General features: G+C 34.1%; 2 protein-coding genes across 2 annotated transcripts; one reads left to right on the top strand and one right to left on the bottom strand.

Moving 5' to 3' along the window:
* The first annotated feature begins 17,633 nt into the window (after positions 1-17,633).
* Positions 17,634-18,248, top strand: LOC136064812 (uncharacterized). The gene has a single exon (XM_065767070.1). The coding sequence runs from the start codon at positions 17,634-17,636 to the stop codon at positions 18,246-18,248; it is 615 nt and encodes a 204-aa protein (XP_065623142.1).
* Positions 18,249-19,175: 927 nt separating this feature from the next.
* Positions 19,176-20,149, bottom strand: LOC112016302 (22.0 kDa class IV heat shock protein). Its single transcript, XM_024048830.2, has one exon. It carries the CDS (start codon positions 19,955-19,957, stop codon positions 19,379-19,381), a length of 579 nt encoding a protein of 192 aa, XP_023904598.1. The 5' UTR covers positions 19,958-20,149; the 3' UTR covers positions 19,176-19,378.
* Between the last annotated feature and the right edge of the window lie 584 nt (positions 20,150-20,733).

Genomic DNA, 20,733 nt, shown 5'->3' with positions numbered 1-20,733 from the left:
TACCCATCAGATCCCCCGTCACATACGTATTCAAATAAAGGTTTATAATCTCAATAGACTCTCTCATATGCCCCTTTTTTTTTTTAATAGGACTCTCTCATGTGCTTAATACTACACTTGGCCCTATCAGACTAGGAGTGCACTCTTTATCTTTAGGATTCAATCATGTCTGAATATGTTGCTTTCCTTCACCTAATTTCTAACTTCCGTTCCTTATCAAAACAATTTTTTTTATCCATATTATATTTTTCCCACAATACTCATAAGACCTTGGGCAAGAGAATATCTTATCTCTTAAAAATACAAGTAGCCACACATTTATTTATTTATTTATTTATCATAGGTGAATAATGAGAAATGGAGAAGGTGAAGTTCGAACCACAAATATAACAAAAAAATGTCAATATAAAAAGCTACAAAATGGTGCTTGATGAGTCCATAAAAACCATTAAGGTCGTCCATCTTAATGGACGATAATTGCATCATTAGTGGGTCATCAAAGAAAGATGAGTAACTGTTCAACACATTCAATAAAGACCATCATAGGTCTTAAACTCTCCCATCAAGACAAAGATTGTTACAATTAGGGTAATAATCACCCTCATTTATGTCCAACGGCTACCTAAATCACCTATAAAAGGGACAATCTGTCCATTTGTTAAGGTATGTCAAAAACCACTACAAAATGCTATATATAGTAGAAAAGATATGGGCTGATACTAACTTAAGCATCAGATGCTCCCCTACCAGGTACAATCCGGTGGTTTCTTCGATCAACTCTCTTTATCTTGCAGATACTTCAAGATCGTCTAAAGCTTCGAATTGGACGAGTAATCCAACTGACGATTTTGGCATCATCAGTTTGGCGCCATCTGTGGGGAAGATTAGCCATTAAGCTCTTCCTACAACAAAGTGTTACTCTTTTCAATTTGGAGTCATGGACGCTAAAGTGTAGTACCAAATAACCAAGATATCACTCCAATCAAGGAATCCTCCCATCTAAATCTCTAATACACTACTGAAGCACCTTCATCGTTTTCTTGGTGAAGGACACATGTAAAGAAAAAATCCTTCTCATAAATGAATGGTAAATGGATGCATTCCATGGGCTAACCCACTAATCCGTCCATTGAGTACAATCGCTCAGGTATGTTTAACGGCTTGATTCTCCTTATAGTAATATTTTTACTTGGTAGANTACCTGGCGGATTGTACTCAATGGACGGATTAGTGGGTTAGCGCTAAAAATAGTGAATGATTTCACAAGAATAGTTTTAATCCCATATAACTTGTTTCAAATAGTTACGGAAATCACAAGAAATATACTTATCCAAAAGAGGGTTTAAATATTTGTACAACTATGAAGTTTAAGAATCTACAGCCTATACACGAAACACACTATAAATATATAGTAAAAGAAAGAGGAATAAAAAATATTCATGGCCAAATACTGGCAAAGTATTATGATCTTGAATCCAATTTATGGCCATTAGAAGGGTTTTATTACCTTTCCTAATATTGTAACAGACCACTTGTGTCTTTAATTGATATTTTGATAATGTCCTAGTTGATATTCAAGCATTATGGCTTTTTATATCACTATTTTTCTTTCGTAATACATCTTGCTAAGATAGGAAAGATGGAAGCCAAGGATTATTGCTTTGCCAAAGATAATAAATCTTAACTTTCTGCATTTGAAAAAAGTAAAACCGAAATTTATTATCTTAATAAAATTATAGTGTGTCATAATTCTAAGCACTAAAAAGGTGTGTTGGAATCTTATTGCCTGTCAAAAAAGAAAGAAAGCTGCTTTAGGTATTAAACCCGAAGTTATTCAATTTCAATTTTTGAAGTTAAAGAATTTCTGGATAAAGAAAGTTAGTGAATACTCTTATATGTTTTTACTTTCTACAGTTAGTTTCCTAATAGAAATTAATTTTATAAACGCTCCTTAGAGCAGTCAATAAAATGTATAAAACCTTATATGTTTTTACTTCCAAAGTAGTCAATATCATTAAGTATAACATGGTTTTAAAAATATGATAATGGCATTATTTTTGGGTCAAAGGATCTAGTTATTCAAGGAATGCAAGTTTCTAAAATTTCATAATTCAAAAATCATTAGAATTTATGCCAGTATACATAAAGATATTATTTAGTATCAGTACATTTCTTCTTGAAATAAATTCCATCATCGTTACTAAGAGTACGTTTGGTACACTGTAATAGCTCCTGTAATGGAATAGTTATTCATGTGTAATATCAATTCGGTCATTTAGTAGCATCTTTATTACATGGATTAATTATTACATTGGAATAACTATTCTTTAAATTGAAGAATAGTTATTTCTCTTTAAAATGGATGTAATAACTATTCCTTAGTGTATATAATAAGTTTTAAAATTAATATATTTCCAAAAACATAAAGTTTCCTTATACATCATCTTTTACAAGCTTTCCATTTGTAACAACCAAACTTTTGAATGGAAATAATTATTCCTTTACAATGTCTTCTATTCCCAGTAATAAAGATTACTATTTCTAATGTAATCTACATTCAGTGTACCAAACGTACCCTAAAATATGAAATTTTATATCTTGACATGTTCCACCATAGAACGAACAAAGTTTACTATTCAAACTTTTCCATGTGTAATTACATGTTACTTTGACTTTGAGAATGGAGAATTTAAATTGTTCCATTTATACATCCCACCATATGGTTTCATGAAAACTTTAGTGATATCTATATGTTTATGCATCATGATTTCATAAATTGAGCCATTATAAAAAGGTGTATTGGAATCTTATTGCCTGTCAAGAAAAAAAAAAAAAAAAAAAAAGCTGCTTTAGGTATTAAACCCAAAGTTATTCAATTTCAATTTTTGAAGTTAAAGAATTTCTGGATAGAGAAAGTTAGTGAATACTCTTATATGTTTTTACTTTCTACAATTAGTTTCCCAATAGAAATTAATTTTATAAATGCTCCTTAGAGCAGTCAATAAAATGTATAAAACGTTATATGTTTTTACTTCCAAAGTAGTCAATATCATTAGATATAAGATGGTTTAAAAAATATGACAATGGCATTATTTTTGGGTCAAAGGATCCAGTTATTCAAGGAATGCAAGTTTCTAAAATTTCATAATTTAAAAATCATTAGAATTTATGCCAGTATACATAAAGATATTATTTAGTATCAGTACATTTCTTCTTGAAATAAATTCCATCATTGTTACTAAGATATGAAATTTTATATCTTGACATGTTCCACCATAGAACGAACAAAGTTTACTATTCAAACTTTTCCATGTGTAATTACATGTTACTTTGACTTTGAAAATGGAGAATTTAAATTGTTCCATTTATACATCCCACCATATGGTTTCATGAAAACTTTAGTGATATCTATATGTTTATGCATCATGATTTCATAAATTGAGCCATTATTTTAGTGCTCAATATGAACTAAATTACGCTTCCTTTGTTTTATACACACATACATATTTGTGTTCCATAGTCACTTGAAGGGATATTGTGCTAAAGACTATGTCATGGACACATCAACATATACCGTCCTTAAAAATAAGTAAATAATTCAAACATTTGTGGTTAATATTATTTATGCTTGACACTATAGCTCTAAATCTAACACTTTGTGCAGTAAGAGCACATTATAGTACAACAACTAGACTAGCTACTATACATATATTCTTTAAGCTCATAGGATTAAGAATGAGAACTCGTTAAGAGAGCCTGCCAAGAAGAAGATCAAAGTTTTGTCCCTCGACACTTTAAAGAAGCGTATAGTCAGTAGCTTTTGTATTCATATATCATAGTATACTTCTCTATGATTCACGTTTAGTTCACTTCGTCAAAAAATATCTATTATAGTTCAACATGCAATTTGTCTATTTGGATATTGTCATTCCTAACAAAATGCAGCAAGCATTATTGAGGTGACTCATTTTGAGTACACAATTAAAGATAAGATTAAGCCCCAAGAAAGAAATATACGGGTTCAAACCATGATAGATCATTCCTTTGGTTATCATCAAACAAACGACTGCAGCCTTCATGTTTGAACGGGGGCAAACCCTTTGGTCTTCTTCAGATACCAAGGACAACAATGATAAAAGAACTCAAGATGACCTTCGTCCTTTGAGAAATGAAATATAGCCTTGGAGCAACCTCGACAAATTACAACAATGTGGCCTAGTTCTCATCCCTTCAAATGAATGAAGCAAGAGAGATTTAGGCCTTCAACATGAAATATCATGTCAAGCTTAACAAAAAAGATCTCAAAGGAGGAGAACTTGTCAAGGAGACTTCAATAGTAAAAAGATCGATGTACGTGCCAAAATAGTATTGAGATTTAAGGTCTTCTATTGAGGTAACTCATTTCTTTCTTTCTTTTTAATTATCCATGCGAGAGATTATTTCATTGAAGCCAAACAAATATCAAGCTTCCATGATTATTACAAATGTGTATGTAGAACATGCTGAAAATATTGCTATAAAATTGTTACAACTATCACAATCAATATGACTATATTATTAGTAGCATATGTTTCATCATCATGAATTTGAGAAGTTCTTTTAAGTTTCCTAAACTTAAAATGCTAGATGATCGTGTTGACAATATGCTTATGAATTTAAGTCTCAATAAATTTCCGCTATCTCCATCAACTCACCAAAATCTTCTTAAATTGCTTTAAAAATCATATACGGTGCAAGCACCTAACAAATACCAATTTAAAGAAGCATATAGTCAAATAGTTTCAATTTTTATACTTCTCTATGATTCATATAGAATGCACTTCGTCTTATATAGCATGCAATTGCAAAGTTGTACATTGTCATGTAGCTAGCACTATTGAAGTAACTTAAGCATACAATTAAAGAAGAAAGAAGACGATATTGTTATTACCAACGGCAATGACCATAGTCATTAAAGCACGCCAAAAAAAAAAAAAAAAGAAGGTTCCAATCGCGATAGACCATTCCTCTAGTTGTCAAAAAACGAGAATTGTACTTTTCATGTTTGAATGGGGGCAAAAATGTGGCCTAGTTTTTAGGCCTTCAAAAAAAAAAAAATGAAGCAAAAGAAATCTAGGCCTTTGACATGAAGTATCATGTCGGGCTTAAAAAAAAAAATTCTTGAAAAGAGAAGAGCTCGTCATCCTAAAAAGGGAAGAGCTTGTCAAGAAGATCCTAGCAATAAAAAGCTCGAGGTATGTGACAAAATAATATCGTCATTTAAGGTAACACATTTATCTTTGTCTCTTTTATATTCTTCTATAAAAATTTACACCTAGTAAGGTTTGATGCAAAAATGTATACATTACTAGACAGATTACAAAAGAGGTAAAACTCTAGGATTACAAGGAAATAAGAAAAAGGTCCACCTAGGCTATTGGTAACTTATTATTCATATATGAATTGTTCTAAAATTCTTGTTTAACCAAGTCTTGACAAGTGCATGTGCTACTTAATGCAGATATCAACGTGGCCTTAAGAGCATCAAGGAATCTTTCCAGCACCAAGTGACAAGATTCCTTGAATGGATGTAAGTCACCAAAAAATGGCTAAGTGATAAGATTCCGCCAAGACGGATGTAAATCACTAACGAAGCCTAAGTGACAAGATTCCTTAAATGGATGTACTCACCAAAAAATGGCTAAGTAATAAGATTCCACCAAGACGAATGTAAAAGTGACAAGATTTCTTAAATGGATGTAAGTCACCAAAATGGCTAAGTGATAAAATTCTGCCAAGACGGATGTAAATCACTGATGAAACCTAAGTGGCAAAATTTCTTAAATGGATGTTAGTAAAAAAAAGAGGCTAAGTGATAAGATTTCGCCTAGACGGATATAAATCACTGACGAACCCTAAGTGACAAGATTCCTTAAATGGATGTAAGTCACTAAAAAAAAAAGAGAAAAAAAAAAAGGGATAAGATTCTGCTAGATCGATGTAAATCGCTGATGAAGTCTAAATGACAAAGCTTCGTAACTGGATGTATGTCACCTAAAAGTGGCTAAGTGACTAAATACCCTTACACAAGTGTAAGTAAACGAGGATTCTCACACAAACTCAAGTCACACACAAATCAAGATTATCAAACGTGACAACTAGAGAATGAATGAAAGAAGAAGCATCGAAGTGATAAAAAATGGTCATCCAAAGAAATTAGCTTGCTCTTCTGCAGTGATAAATAATGGTCGTCTAAAGAAATTAGCTCACTTTCAAGATCAAGCAATTGTCCCTCAAACATCCAAAAAGACCTTCAAAAGGTAGATACTAAGAAGTCGTCACAAAAATACTACCATTCTTGAAGAAGAAAGTAATTGAAGATAAAGAAGTCCAAATCTAAACAAGTCAAGAACATTCCCTAAGCCTGACCAGCAGAAAGCAAAATCAAACTTAGGAATGGGGGGCAACTGATGAGTCCATAAAAACCATTAAGGTCGTCCATCTTAATAGACGATAATTGCATCATTAGTGGGTCATCAAAGAAAGATGAGTAACCGCTCAACACATTCAATAAAGACCATCAAAGGTCTTAAACTCTCCCATCAAGACAAAGATCGTTATGATTAGGGTAATAATCACCCCCATTTATGTCCAACGGCTACCTAAATCACCTATAAAAGGGACAATCTGTTCATTTGCTAAGGTATGTCAAAAACCACTACAAAATGCTATATATAGTGGAAAAGATATGGGCTGATACTAACTTAAGTATCGGAGGCTCCCCCACCGGGTACAATCCGGTGGTCTCTTCAATCAACTCTCTTTATCTTGCAGATACTTCAAGATCGTCTAAAGTTTCGGATTGGACGAGTGATCCAACTGACGATTTTGGCATCATCACTATCTTTTCTTTGATTTTGTTGGGTGCTGGTAAGCCCATGAAGCCAGAGATCACAATCAAGGTATTATTAAAGATAATATTTTTATGGTTCATCTAGGCAAATTTGAAATGGGTTTTGATTAAATTTTATTAATTTTGTGTGTTTGTTTTGCATTCTCACTTCTCAAAGTATAACGTTTGGGCAATTTAAGATTCTTTTCAGTTGGCAAGGGACGACGTTGTTCCCTTAAGTTTCATTTTTTTTCTTTTTTCTTTTTTGTAATTAACGTTTTCAGATTTTTTTTAAATTAAGAAATTAAAAAAAAAAAAAAGAGTCTAAAACTGTGTCGTTTTGGCTAGTAGACGGCAGCAGTTAACAGAGTCGTAACAGAAGACTGAATTGACAAAATTTAAAATTTAAAAAACTAAAATAACAAAATTTAAATTTAAATGACTAAAATGACCAAGTATGAAAGTTAGAGGTCCAATTTTATCTTTTAACCTAATAATAATAATAATAATAAGCTTACGAAACGTGCATCACGCTTTTGAGTTTTGGCATCAGCCCCAATGAAACCTCCCCCACTGCCCAGTCCCCACTCCTCTCGGGAAAACATTATTAATAATTTATTATCAAGCAAGAAAGAAAAGAACGTTACCAAAAAAAAAAATAATAATAAAAAAGGGAACTCCACTGTTCATCAGTCGGCAAAAGTATGCTTTGAGAAAATTAGGGAACAGGATATATATACTGTGCGTTTTGAAAGTAACGAAAATTATAAATTATTTTACTATTTAGTTTATTTTTGCTACTATTTATAAGTTTCATTGTATTTTTTGATACTATTCATAGGCTCTACTGTACTGTTTCAATTAATTTTTACCTTTATTTATAGTTCTTTTAGCAATAAATTTTTAATTTTAACAAAATAAACGATATTCAAATAGACCCGGAGTGAGATACATATTCGATGATAATCACACAAAATACCTAATTTTCCTTAAAAAAAGAAAAGAAAAAGAAAAGCCCCATTGCCAAGCTGTGTTAGCAAAATTAACATCCCTTGCAGCTTTCTCTTATAACAAAATATAAGAGATCTAATATTGATTAACAATTGCAGAATGAATATTTTATTAGACTCGAGTCAAAGCTATGGATAAGAAATTTTTTTTTTGGTTAAAATGGATAAGAAATTTCAATACAACGATTTTTGTTTGTGTAAATTTATTGATATAATATTTTAGGATTTCACTTTTAATTATAAGTCAATGAACTTGGGTCCATTAATATCATATTAATCACTCATTTTTTAATACGAGACTTTTTCTTTTTTGAGAAATAAACGTGCAACACACACATAGAAGAAGAATCACATTTTAATACAAAAATATACCATAAACTTCATTTAAAAGTCATGAGGTAGAGTAAATTATACCACATACAAAACACTCTTTTAATTTAGTAATGTGAGACAATTCTTTGTATTTTTTTGAAAACAAACACGCACACACACTTCCGAATATGAGACTTAAACAATGCAATTAGGAAAGTAGGTGATTCATCAAGAGTCCTATAATTCCACAGGTTGATTAGTATCTCTTGTCTTTTAATGTTTCCAACAAAAACATTCCAAATTTAATCTCCTCCCAACTATTGAATTAAAAAAAGAAAAGAAAAAAAAAGCATGTGATTCAGGAAGGCTAATAATTGAATTTCAATCCCTTTAAAAGTTGAAGACACACAAAAGAAAGCAATACGGCTTGTTTTCCATATATAATAGATACGCGGAAACCACTTTTTGTTCCCCACACGTAATGGTATTGATGCGTTAGATACCATGCATTTAGAAGGGAAGATTGTGCAGCCAACCCGCTAACCTGCAAAAACCAACCTGACTCAACTCAACCCTTTGAGTTGGGTTTTTTTTTAAGGTTTGGTGGGTTGGGTTGGGTTACAAATTTTTTTTTTTTTTATGGCGGGTCAGGTTGGGTTCAGGTCATAAAATTCCAAACCTGTCAAACCCAACCCGACCCACCATATATTTAAAATATATTATATAATTAATAATTTTTTTTAAATAACTAGTTGTTACCAACCCGACCCACCATATATTTAAAATATATTATATAATTAATAATTTTTTTTAAATAACTAGTTGTTTCTATCCTATATAAAAGTCAATTAATTCGCACAAATCTTAGTAAATTACTATTATTGTTTAGTCATTAGTATTGTTTGCTTTTAAGGAGTTATATTAATACTAATCTTTGGGTTTTTTTAATATATTTATATTTATATTTTTTTGGCTTAATTTTATAATAATAGTAATAAAAAATTATCCAATCCAAGGGGTTTAACCCAACGCAACCCAACTTATGTGGGTTGGGTTGGACTTATGTAATGGGTTGGGTTGAATTGAGTTATTTTTAACTCATCATGGTGGGTTTGGTCAAAAAATCTCATTAACTCAATCCGACCCATGCACACCCCTAGGTGATTCTTTTTACATTTGGAAATTCTCATTCACTGCGCTGCAATGTTATTGTTTATCTATGCTTGGTGATTTTAAAGCCTTTGCAAGTCTTTCACAGCACTATTCTAATATACAAAAAATGGATTATTCCATGCTTTAATTTGTCGGTTGTGCATCTTTTGAATGCCATATACCAAGCATACGCAGTGTCCATAATCCTGAAAATTTGAGCACGTGGTTGGGTCCTGGATGTGAGGAATTCGAATCTATCTTTGCATGGGACCAAATCTAAAGGCCAAAATGGATGACAGGATGAGTAAGATAACAATTTTCCTCCACAAACTAAAAATTTGTGTACTTTAGCACTGTTCCAACATATGGCTCTAGATGAAGGTTGGCAGTGGCATGTCAGATTTTAGACAAGTACTTTGATTTCCATAACTTTGTTTTCATTGTTGTGGACCTTGTGGTCCCTAAGCTGATTAAAACAAAAGTGCATCATCTTGATAGCATTTTCACAACATTTATGATGCAGGAGCGAATGTTTAAATAGCATGTAAAACACTATGAATGTTTAGACCTTCAATAACAAAATTATCAATTCAAGCTTAATGTCAAACAATATATGTGCGGAAAATGAACATAAGCAAATAATAGAATTGATAAACAATATAAACCAATTAAAATCACATTCATAGCAGAAATTAAATGGCAAAATTAAGGAAAGAGAGATGCAAACACAAAGAAAACATAACAATTTGTTATCGAAAAGAAAACCAAAATCCTCAGCGAAAAACCTCTCCGCCGCCCTCTAAGCAATTAATAATCCACTAGAAAATAAAGTCAGGATACATGAACAGCAGAAGACCCTCCAAGCTTAATCTACTCAGCATACCTAAGCCCTCCAAACTTCTTGCTCCAACGAGATTACGCCGAACTTTTATCTTTTCTAACTTACTGGATTCCGCTATAGCCCATAGCATCAACCAATAACCATTGGTCCCTTCCTAACTGCTTCCCAAAGCACCAAATAGTATTTTCACAGATATGAGTATGGTGAGAAAAAGATTTAAGTAATGAACCTCTCAAGGATGTAATAATGGAGAGTGTGAAAGTAGAGGAATTTGAAGAGTTTCTATGAAAAGATTGTGGATGAGTCAATCTTATTTTTCTCTCTCAAAATTCTCTTTGGAAACTCTCTACATTTCGTGGGTATAAGAGATATTTATAGTAGTGTGTGTTTGGAATGCGAAAAATCATTTTTTCAAAACAGAGCTGGTTGGCGACTTGGCCTCGCGACTTGACTGAGTTGCGAGTTCAAACCTTGAACTAACTGAATGGACAGTCTGGATTTTTGTCCTGTAGTGCTACAGCTGGCATGACGGTTCAGCTTCTCTGCATGTTTCACTTGTGTGCATATTCTGGCAGCTTGCCAGTCACGAGATCCAGCTGCGAGTCCCTGTTTCATTGCATAATATTGAGCATTTTTTCACACTCTCTCACACACTACCCTTAAATGATTCTCACTTAAATACATAGTTTCTAAATGCTGAATTACAAGCAAATTTGGTACGGAATAAAACCAACAGAATGGTTGATTAAATTCAACCTTACAAGGAGACAAGTGGGTCAATCATCAAGCATGTATTTAGTGGAAGAGTCATTAGTGTTGTTGTTCCAATTTTATTTTTATCACATTTCACAGTAAACCTCATAGAAGTTTGCGGCAACAATCTACCAGATTGGGCCCTATGGCAATTAAGGAGATCATATCAAGCTCCAGCAAAAGTCTAAATTAAATGAAAGCAACAAATTACGTGCTTTAATTTAATTTTTCTTATTATTAATTTAGTTTACTTAGAAGTCTTCTTTAAATTAGAATCTTGAATTAGGATTTAGATTTATTTTCATTCCTAGTTTCCCTCTATCTTTGTTATATTTCCAAGTTTGATAAGCAGTCCTAGCAGGTGATGTTTCATTATCAAAACTCAAAAGATTGTAAGGGGCTATGGCTGAAATGAATCATTTGTAACTTTGAATTTTCTCTTCGATTATTATAATGAAACATGTGTTTTTATCAAGAGCTGCTATAGCACTGTTTTACCTGCTCTGCGTCTTAATCATTGCTTGACAATCCATAGATCAAAGTAAAGTCGTATCGCTAAGATACTGACTCTAGTTTCACATATCTTTCCGCTGCATCATTGTGCAGTAGCCACGAGAGCCATACTAGCCCGTAACATCAATTTCATTAATAACAATTAACAACTTTTAATTATGAGTTAAACCAACAAATATTCACGTAATAAAATCCACGTTCATATTGACAATCACTTGGAGTGTCAAAATGGATGCAACGACTACAAACAGCAAGTTGGGTACGTAAGATTGATCAGTTATCTCTCATTTCAGATAGCTATACGACTTGCAGTGTTGCTGTGTATTTTGACTTTTATATAAATAAATAAAAAGTAAAAAACGTGGGAAGCATGTGGTTAATTAAACTTTAGTTGATTTCTCCCTTATGCTTTATATTATTGGTATATAAATAGAGGTCAATGTAATATTTGATTAATCTCAATTTCTGATAACTTGGGTTGAAAATATTTGAAACTTTAAACCTCTGTTTGGTCTAGGTTAAGCACATCAAATTCGCATCTTTTTGCCCTATTTCCACTGAAATGAGCTGAGAGTTTTGCTATGCCAGACATTTGGAAAATTCTAAGCATTAGTCAAGTGTGAAAAAGAGAAACATCTCACAGGTTGCACAGATTCAATTAAAGGATTTACCTAAGACTATGTATACCTCTTCTATATTTTCCTTCCTTTATAATTAGGTTTAACTATAATTCTATGATTATCTTAGGCATTCAAAGAGGACTTTCTGTCATGGTTTGGAAGAAAACCTAATTAGACGTTTATCTTTCACAACTACCATTCATTGTAGGTTGAATAATACCATGATAATGGTGTTAGTTGTTGATTTTGTGACACTTTTCACACTTACATACTTTTTTGGTGTTTGAAACAACGTTTTGGATAGATAAAACAGCTTTTAGAGCCTTTCTAAAGTCGCATATTTCAACTTAATTAGCCACGTCCTTTCAATTTGAAAAAAGGTCCCATTCATATCATCATATGGGGTTGCTAGTCCAACCAAATGTGGTGACAAAGTCATCAAGAATAGTAATTAATTATAAAACTATTGTTAAATAAGTATCGTTAAAAACGATATTAGTGTTATATATCCATGCAGAGTCTTAAAAGAGACTGAACTGATTGGCAAAGCAAAAGCATAGTCTCTCCTTTTTCACAAGAGAATGACCTGAGAATCAAAGAAGTTATCATGGCAGCAATGAAGTAGCAGTCCCATTATTGTAAAGCATGCCATAAACATTGAAAACTTATGGACCAATGATCATTACTTAGTAAATTAACATAAAGGTGTGGACGGAATTAAGGGGGGATTCAAAAAGAACAACACACAATAATTATATTATAGACATAGGCGGAGCTAAAGGGGTCCATATATATGTACCCTAGTTTTTGAAAATTTCCATTAATCTTCTTTCACATTTGGGCCGGCCCTCTCAAAAAAATTTCTTGCCTTCGCCACTGATTATAGAAATCATGTTCCAAGAACCATAATAGATCAATTCATTAATACTTTATTATAATTATTAGTAGTACAACTAAAGCAAAAGAAGGTTCATTAAAAAAAAAATCATAAGAATGGTTGGACACAAATGCAGGAGGACACTCTTAAGTTTTTTTGGTTTGTGTGAACTACCTTTATCCTGTTAATTTAAAGGGCACGTGGACTACTTTTTCTTTTTTTTTGAGGAACATGTGGACTATACTTTTTATACCCTTCTTTTCTATGCCTTCAATTTATCTTTTAGCAACATTTTTTATAATGACACATGATTTGTCTTACCCAAAAATGACACATGTTTAATTTTGTGGTGACAAATTATCACCTCCACTTTTTTTGGGGCCGACAAGACAAAGTTATTCCTAGCATGTGACATACCCATGCCTTTCACGTTACCTTGTCATTATTTGTTCATTTGTTTTTTGTTTTTTGTTCGGACGTTTCTTCTGCAAGGCATGGATTTGACTGCAATATATATATATATATATATATATATGGATGCACGATATTGATTTAAGAAAAATTTTATAAATTTTTTTTGAAAAAAGAAAAAAAAACAATTAACTATTTTGACAAATTTAATTTTTTTTTCAATAAAAGTAGTATTAAAAGTTTTTTAAAATGATTTATTAACAAAAACCTTAAAAGAATTATTTAACATATATGAAAATGGATAAAAGATCATTTTAGCTCAATTGACATTTTTTAGTATTTTTAATAGAGATATTCAAGGTTCAAACTCTCCTATTTTCTTGTAACTATCAAATTTATTAAAAAAAAAAAAAGTGGAATAATGATTGAGACAAGAAAATAATTTTATTCAAACAATTAAATGTGGCGTAGCTTTTTTAATTGAGTGAAGATTAAATAAAATAAAATATTTTACTAACTCATGCCATGGATGTGGAATCCATGAAATCGTTCTAGTGGCTGCTTTTAAATGAGTGAAGATTAAATTAATTAAATATTTTGCTAACTCGTGCAATGCATGCCGAATACGAAAGTTATTCTGGTGGCCTGTAAAAAATAAAAATACTAAAGAGCACCTAAAACCTATCATTTTTTTAATGATAAATTAAAGTATGAAACACATATATCAAAAGCTATCAAAAGCTCAGATCATAAAGAAAGACGCTCATATTCCATGGTCTTCGAAATGCATCTCTTTTGGAAAAGTAAAGAAACTCAAATCCATGCCATGGTTGGTCTTCATCGCCAGATATGCCAGAGCAAGTTATATATAAATATTATCATTGGAATGTGGATCTGAATAGAATACGAAAGTTATTCTGGTGGCCTGTAAAAAATAAAAATACTAAAGAGCACCTAAAACCTATCATTTTTTTAATGATAAATTAAAGTATGAAACACATATATCAAAAGCTATCAAAAGCTCAGATCATAAAGAAAGACGCTCATATTCCATGGTCTTCGAAATGCATCTCTTTTGGAAAAGTAAAGAAACTCAAATCCATGCCATGGTTGGTCTTCATCGCCAGATATGCCAGAGCAAGTTATATATAAATATTATCATTGGAATGTGGATCTGAATGGCCTTCACCCCTAAAGCAAAGGTGGAAGTTGCAACTCCATTTTTAAAGCTCATAAGTTGGAACTCCATTTAAAGGCTCTTTGTAGCCTTTAGTAACATGGTTCACACGAACATTATATAAATATATATATAACTTTTTTTGAGAGAACGAACATATATAGCTGGTTAACCTGTTAAAGTGATTAATTTACTATTGAAATATAAATAAGTTGGAATATTTCCTAATTAATGGCATCTTAGTTTTTATAAAGAAAGTCATTCACTTTTTTTTTGTTTTTTTTTTTTGTTTTTGTTTTTGTTTTTGTTGTTGTTGTTGTTGTTGTTGTTGTTGTTGTTGTTGTTGTTGTTGTTTAGTATTTGAGAAAGTAAAATGGCAATAAACAGGTAAGACTAGATGAGATAAGAGTATCAATGTTATAACTTATCCTTATCGTAAGTTTAATTCCAAATGACAAAGTTTAGCTCCGAACTAGTTGGACACCCATTGCATTGTTTGTTCACCATTTTAAAAGAAAGGTAGAGATTAAAGAAGTCTACCATGTAGACTAGGAATTCTAAGGCTTTTTTTTTGGTTGAAATAATGATGGAAAAGTAAAGAAATGAAAAATGGTAAGAAGGTATAAAATATTTTAATTTTCCATCATCTGTGTTTAGTTGGGAGAGAATGGAAAAGTCAATAAATGAAAAACTAACGGTATAAATTTTCTGTCTTTTTTTTTTTTTTTAAATATTGAAAAAATGATAAGATTAATGGAAAAAAATAGTTTGTAGAAATTATTAAGTTTGCTTTTATGCTCTTAGAGCATCAGTATTGGTGGTGCCAAAAATTTAGCAATTTGACACCACAAAAAATTACTTTATTTATTTTACCACATCACTTTACAAAACACCCAACATCAGTGATTTTATTTTGGCATTCAACATAATAAAATAATATAAATAATACAATAAAATAATATATCTACTACAATAAACAACAATCACCACCACCAACACAATAAAGTAATATATCTTTTAATAGAATATATATATTTTTTCTTTTACCATCTTAGCTACATGGCTGTGTGCACTGTAGCTCAAAAGTCATAAAAATTTGATACAGCTCACTTTTGCTATATTTTGATAGTAAATTTAGCATTTTAGCAAAATGCCTACATCAATACCAATGTTGATGGGATAGCAAAAATTACATCTATAATTCGTCCAGAGGGGTCGTCCATGGTCATCAGTTAGCCAAATGGCCAAACCTGTATGGTTCGTCCGGAGGGGTCGTCCATGATCATCAGTTAGCTAAATGGCCAGACCTGTATGGTTCGTCCAAAGGGGTCGTCCATGATTATCAGATTGCTAAACAGCCAGACCTCTATGGTTCGTCCAGAGGGGTCTTCCTTGAGTATTAATCAATTGAAGAAACCTCAGAATCAGGACAGAAGAGTCGTCCATGTGCAAAGTCCATGGACGACCACACAACATCAATGTCTACAAATTCGTCTATGGGCGGAGCACATGGACGACCCTATGACACTTGGTAAAATTCTGGAAGTCTGGAGCAGTTAATCAAGTCAAGTTCTTCGCCAGCAATTTCTCCTAAGTATGTAACTTCCATCAGTAGTTACTACTTCTGTAGCCATTGGCGAAGTTATTTCTGTAATTTCGGACTTCCACGAATCTTGGAGAAGTTATCAAACTAAATAACTACTCGAGGTTCCCTATATAAGGGCCGGTCTGAATCAAGCACAGGCTGGTCCACCCCGGTCTCCTCTGACAGCATGTTTGCTTTTCAAGCCTTCGCTACCGCTCTTGATCCATTGAAGCCGAGTTGTTCAGCCTACTGATCCTGTTCATTATTAGTTGGCGCCGTCTGTGGGAAGAGAATTATCTGAGAAAACTTTGAGCTTGATAGCCTATTCTTCTCCGACAAAAGGCTGTATGGTTCGGACTAGATCAAGGGCCACTAGCCCAGGCCACCAAGAAAGTAGAGATACTTCCAGCCATCCCAACCGAGATCACCAATCAGCGCCTGACATGCAACCCCCTTCCATCCAACACATACAGTCCATGGCAGCCGCCATGGCGAAGTTAACTCGTCAGAATCAAGAGTTGACTAGGGAGATAGAGAGGCAGTATCGTGAAGGACATGTAGAAGAACAAGCCCAAAGTCAAGAAGACAGAAGGGGAAATGCTGAGTCCGAGAACCAGCCAAGGAGCACCACTTCGCGAAGGGTGCCACACTTGGAGAAAGAGATGGATCAAATGATGAAGGCTATAGACGAGATGAAGGAGAACATGAGAAGGATGAATCCCGTAGAGGATTTGGTTCACCGAACGGATTCCCCTTTTACGGCTTCCATCAATGGCCATCCCTTGCCTCCAAAGTTCAAAATGCCTTCCTTGAATTCGTATGATGGAGCATGTGATCCTTTCGATCATATCACTACTTTCAAAACTACAGTGCATCTCTAGGGGGTTCCGGACGAGATTATGTGCAGAGCCTTCCCTACCACACTTAAGGGGCCAGCGCGTGTGTGGTTCAGCAAAATACCCCCCAGTTCTGTAAGTTCTTTCGAGGAGTTAAGTAAATTATTTGTTAATAATTTCATTAGGGGGCAAAGACACAAACGTTCCTCATCCAGTTTGCTGACCATAGAGCAAGGAGAGAATGAAAACCTGCGTTCTTTCATCACGTGCTTCAACAGGGAAGCCTTGACAGTAGACGAAGTGGACGACAAGCTATTATTGGCAGCCTTTCACAATGGGGATAACTCAGACTTATTCATTCACAAGTTGTATGAAAAAGAGCCCCAATCCATGGCTAAACTCATCCATTCAGCCCAAAACTTTATGAACGCCAAAGATACAATCATAGCTAAGAAAAGGAAGAAAGCTGAGAGAATGGAAGCCAACCCCACACGTCACCCTGATCAAAGGCGTCGTCCAAAGAAGGGGCGAACGGAAGATAAAAAGGATCGAGATAGAGATACTAGGAATGCAGGCCCATCAGCAAGGAATCAAAATTACACACCCTTGAATGCCCCACTCGATCAGGTGCTCATGTAAATCAAGGATGATCCTTGCTTGAAGTGGCCAGAGAAGATGAAAGGAGATTCTAACAAGCGCAACAAGAATAAATATTGTTGCTTCCATAGAGATCATGGGCATGATACGGACGAGTGTTATGACTTGAAGCAACAAATTGAGAATTTCATTAGACAAGGAAAGTTGAGGCATTTCGTTGGAAGGGATTATAAGGATGAAAAATTGAAAGCGAAGATGGAAGAGTCATCACGACCCCCACTCGGAGAAATAAGGGTTATCATTGGTGGGACATCAACAGGACAATCTTCCAAGGTAAAGAAGATGTATCTCAAAGCGGTGCAGAATGTCCAACTTTCTGGACGACCTCTAAGGATGAAAGAAGCAGACGAGCCAACAATTTCTTTCACAGATGAAGAAGCTAAAAGAATTCATCATCCACATGACAATGCAATTGTCATTACCCTACTCATAATAGATTACAGAACCAGGAGGGTGTTGGTGGATAACGAAAGTTCAGCAGATATATTGTATTATCCTGCCTTCCAGCAGATGAGGCTTGGACGAGATCAGCTTCGTCTAGCATGCTCGCCACTGATAGGATTTGGAGGAATGAAAGTGCAGCCCGTAGGTACCATTACCTTGCCTGTAGTGGTAGGGTCATACCCGCAGTAAATAACTAAGGAAGTAAATTTCCTTGTGGTGGATTGTTCATCCTCATACAATGCCATCATTGGAAGACCAACCTTGAACAGTTGGAAGACGGTAACGTCTACCTACCATCTATCAGTCAAATTCCCTACGGAGTGCGGAATTGGACATGCATAAGGAGATCAGTTGGCAGCCAGAGACTGTTATCTAGCCATGTTGGCTATGGATGAGCAGATGCAGACTATGAGTATAGTATGTTCTGCTGTAGGATTGTATTTATTAACTAGAGCACAGTTATAGGTATTGTCCGTTGAGTGTATCCCGTGAGTACTCGCAAAGAGTGCTAGTTGCAAAATATCACATGTATATTTTATGTAAACAAAATTTGGACATACATTATATTCTCCGAAACTGAATTGATGCTCCCGTCCTCTCTTTGCTAGTTCATGTGACGTGAAGCACTCTTTGCTAGTTCATCCGCCATTTGCTTCACGTCACCTGACGTGAAAGGATGCTCCATTCTTGACCGAGCAGCATCCTATGATCCAAAATCAAAACAAAAAGTTTCAATAACACCCTATGTTAGCCAATTGAGTAGAATTTGAGAACTATTAAAATAAGTTACTGATATTGCATAAGCACAATTGCAAGGAAAAATAATGTCCTTATTGTATAAAAAGGTTAGAGCATAATATAGCCAGCAAACTCGCAAATAACTTATTATAAACAATGTCCAGCAATTACGAAAATTGATTCATTCGAGTTTTCCATTCCTTGGAGTTGATGCAAGTGGAGTTGTGTTAATAGGTAGTTCGTATATTTATAGGGATAAAATGTAATGGGGGAGAGGCTACTTTTGTTTTTTTTTTTAATGCCCTTGTAACATGGAAGATGCTATACAAATATGCTCAACGCCCAAGCGTTGTGATATCAAGATTTGGAGGGATAGACTCAAAGAAATGTGAGAAAATTTTAAGATTAACCAAAAGAGATTACATCATCCATCGACGTACAAAGGCCGTACCAGTGACAACAAAACAACAAAGTTGAAGTGAAACCAAATTTATTAACTCACTCACAAGTCACAACTCACAAGGACAAACATACGCAGTAGGCACGCTTAAAAACTCGAAAGTAGTCAGAAGCTGAAAGGTTTAAAGCTCCTGCTTGGCCTCACTCTTGAGCTTGGCAGGTTCAGGTTCTTCTCCAGCTGCGATGCTAACAACCTTGGGACCCTTAATCTTGTCAGGGGACAACTTGTCAAATGCCAAAGTGAGCACCCCATTCTCCAACTTGGCCTTGATGGAATCCAAATCCATATTGTCGGGTAACTTGAACTGTCTCCAAAACTTGCCATAGGATCTCTCCACACGGTGCCAATGATCTCCTTTCTTCTCCTCTTCCCTCTTCCTCTCTCCACTCACTCTCAGCACGCGATTCTCCTCCACCTCGATCTTCAGCTCGTCCTTACTCAACCCAGGCACATCCATCTTGATAACGTGACCTTCTGGTGTCTCTTTCCAGTCTACCTTGGAGAGTGCCATGACATTGTCAATGTCATCTTTCTCCAGCCCATATGGAATTTGTTCCAACACCCGGAAAGGGTCTGCCCAGATATCACCCAACAAACTCCCTGGACGATCTATGAATGGTAGCAAAGATCCATTGGAGAACCCAACAAGACAGAGTACGAGAAATATAGGGAGGACAAGCTGTTGCACTTGAGCTCTCATTTTCAACTCTTATATAGACTGATTGGATATATTGTGTTTTTGTTTATATGTCTCGTATATATTGCTTTCTTTGGAAGGATAAGTTATGGAGATTTCGGTAAGTTGAAGAAGGTTGATGATGATAATGATTTATCATATGTATTATGAGCGTGGCAGCTGTGTCCTACATATGGAGAGAGAAAGAGGATGCCAATGGCTATTTATAGATGGGGAAGGGAGGGGACAAAGCAATAATATACGTGGCGGGGTCTACGTTGTTATTGGAAATCCTATGTGGATGTTTGAGGAGAGGATTGGAGAAGTTTGGAGAAGTGAAGAGAGTAGAAAGGTATGGAAGGTTCCAGCTTTGATTATATTATGTGTGGAAATTAGTCTGAGCTCTCACGGAAGTTCTTCATCTTTCCAACAGATTCCAGACGCTTCGTAGTCCTGTTCTATTCACAATAATGAGTACCGCAGATTTATAATCCTCTCCCTCTCATTAAACTAACATATACGGTGTTGGGATCCGTTTCCCGGATAAAACATTTAATTCCTATATTTTTATTTTATTTTATTTTATCTCTATTTATTTTTTATTACTTTTAGTTCCTAAATGAAAAAATAATTTCATTTTAGTCCTTATCATTACTCACTTGACAAAAATATCATATAGTGTTGACACACTAAATACCAACGTGGTGATTAATAATTAAAAAATTATTTGTTATTTAATAAATGTCACATCAACATAAGATAATAATTAAAAAAAAAAGACAAATCAGCATCCACATAAA

The sequence above is a fragment of the Quercus suber genome, unplaced genomic scaffold, assembly GCF_002906115.3.
Source record: "Quercus suber isolate HL8 unplaced genomic scaffold, Cork oak 2.0 scaffold_769, whole genome shotgun sequence".
Lineage (NCBI taxonomy): Eukaryota > Viridiplantae > Streptophyta > Magnoliopsida > Fagales > Fagaceae > Quercus > Quercus suber.
Note: the sequence above shows the minus strand (reverse complement) of the source record. Positions and strands in the feature narration are given on the sequence as shown.

What these genes read in the sequence shown, in the direction of transcription:
- LOC136064812 (XM_065767070.1), top strand. Translation starts at nt 17,634, where the DNA reads ATGAAAGGAGATTCTAACAAGCGCAACAAGAATAAATATTGTTGCTTC.
- LOC112016302 (XM_024048830.2), bottom strand. Translation starts at nt 19,957, where the DNA reads ATGAGAGCTCAAGTGCAACAGCTTGTCCTCCCTATATTTCTCGTACTC.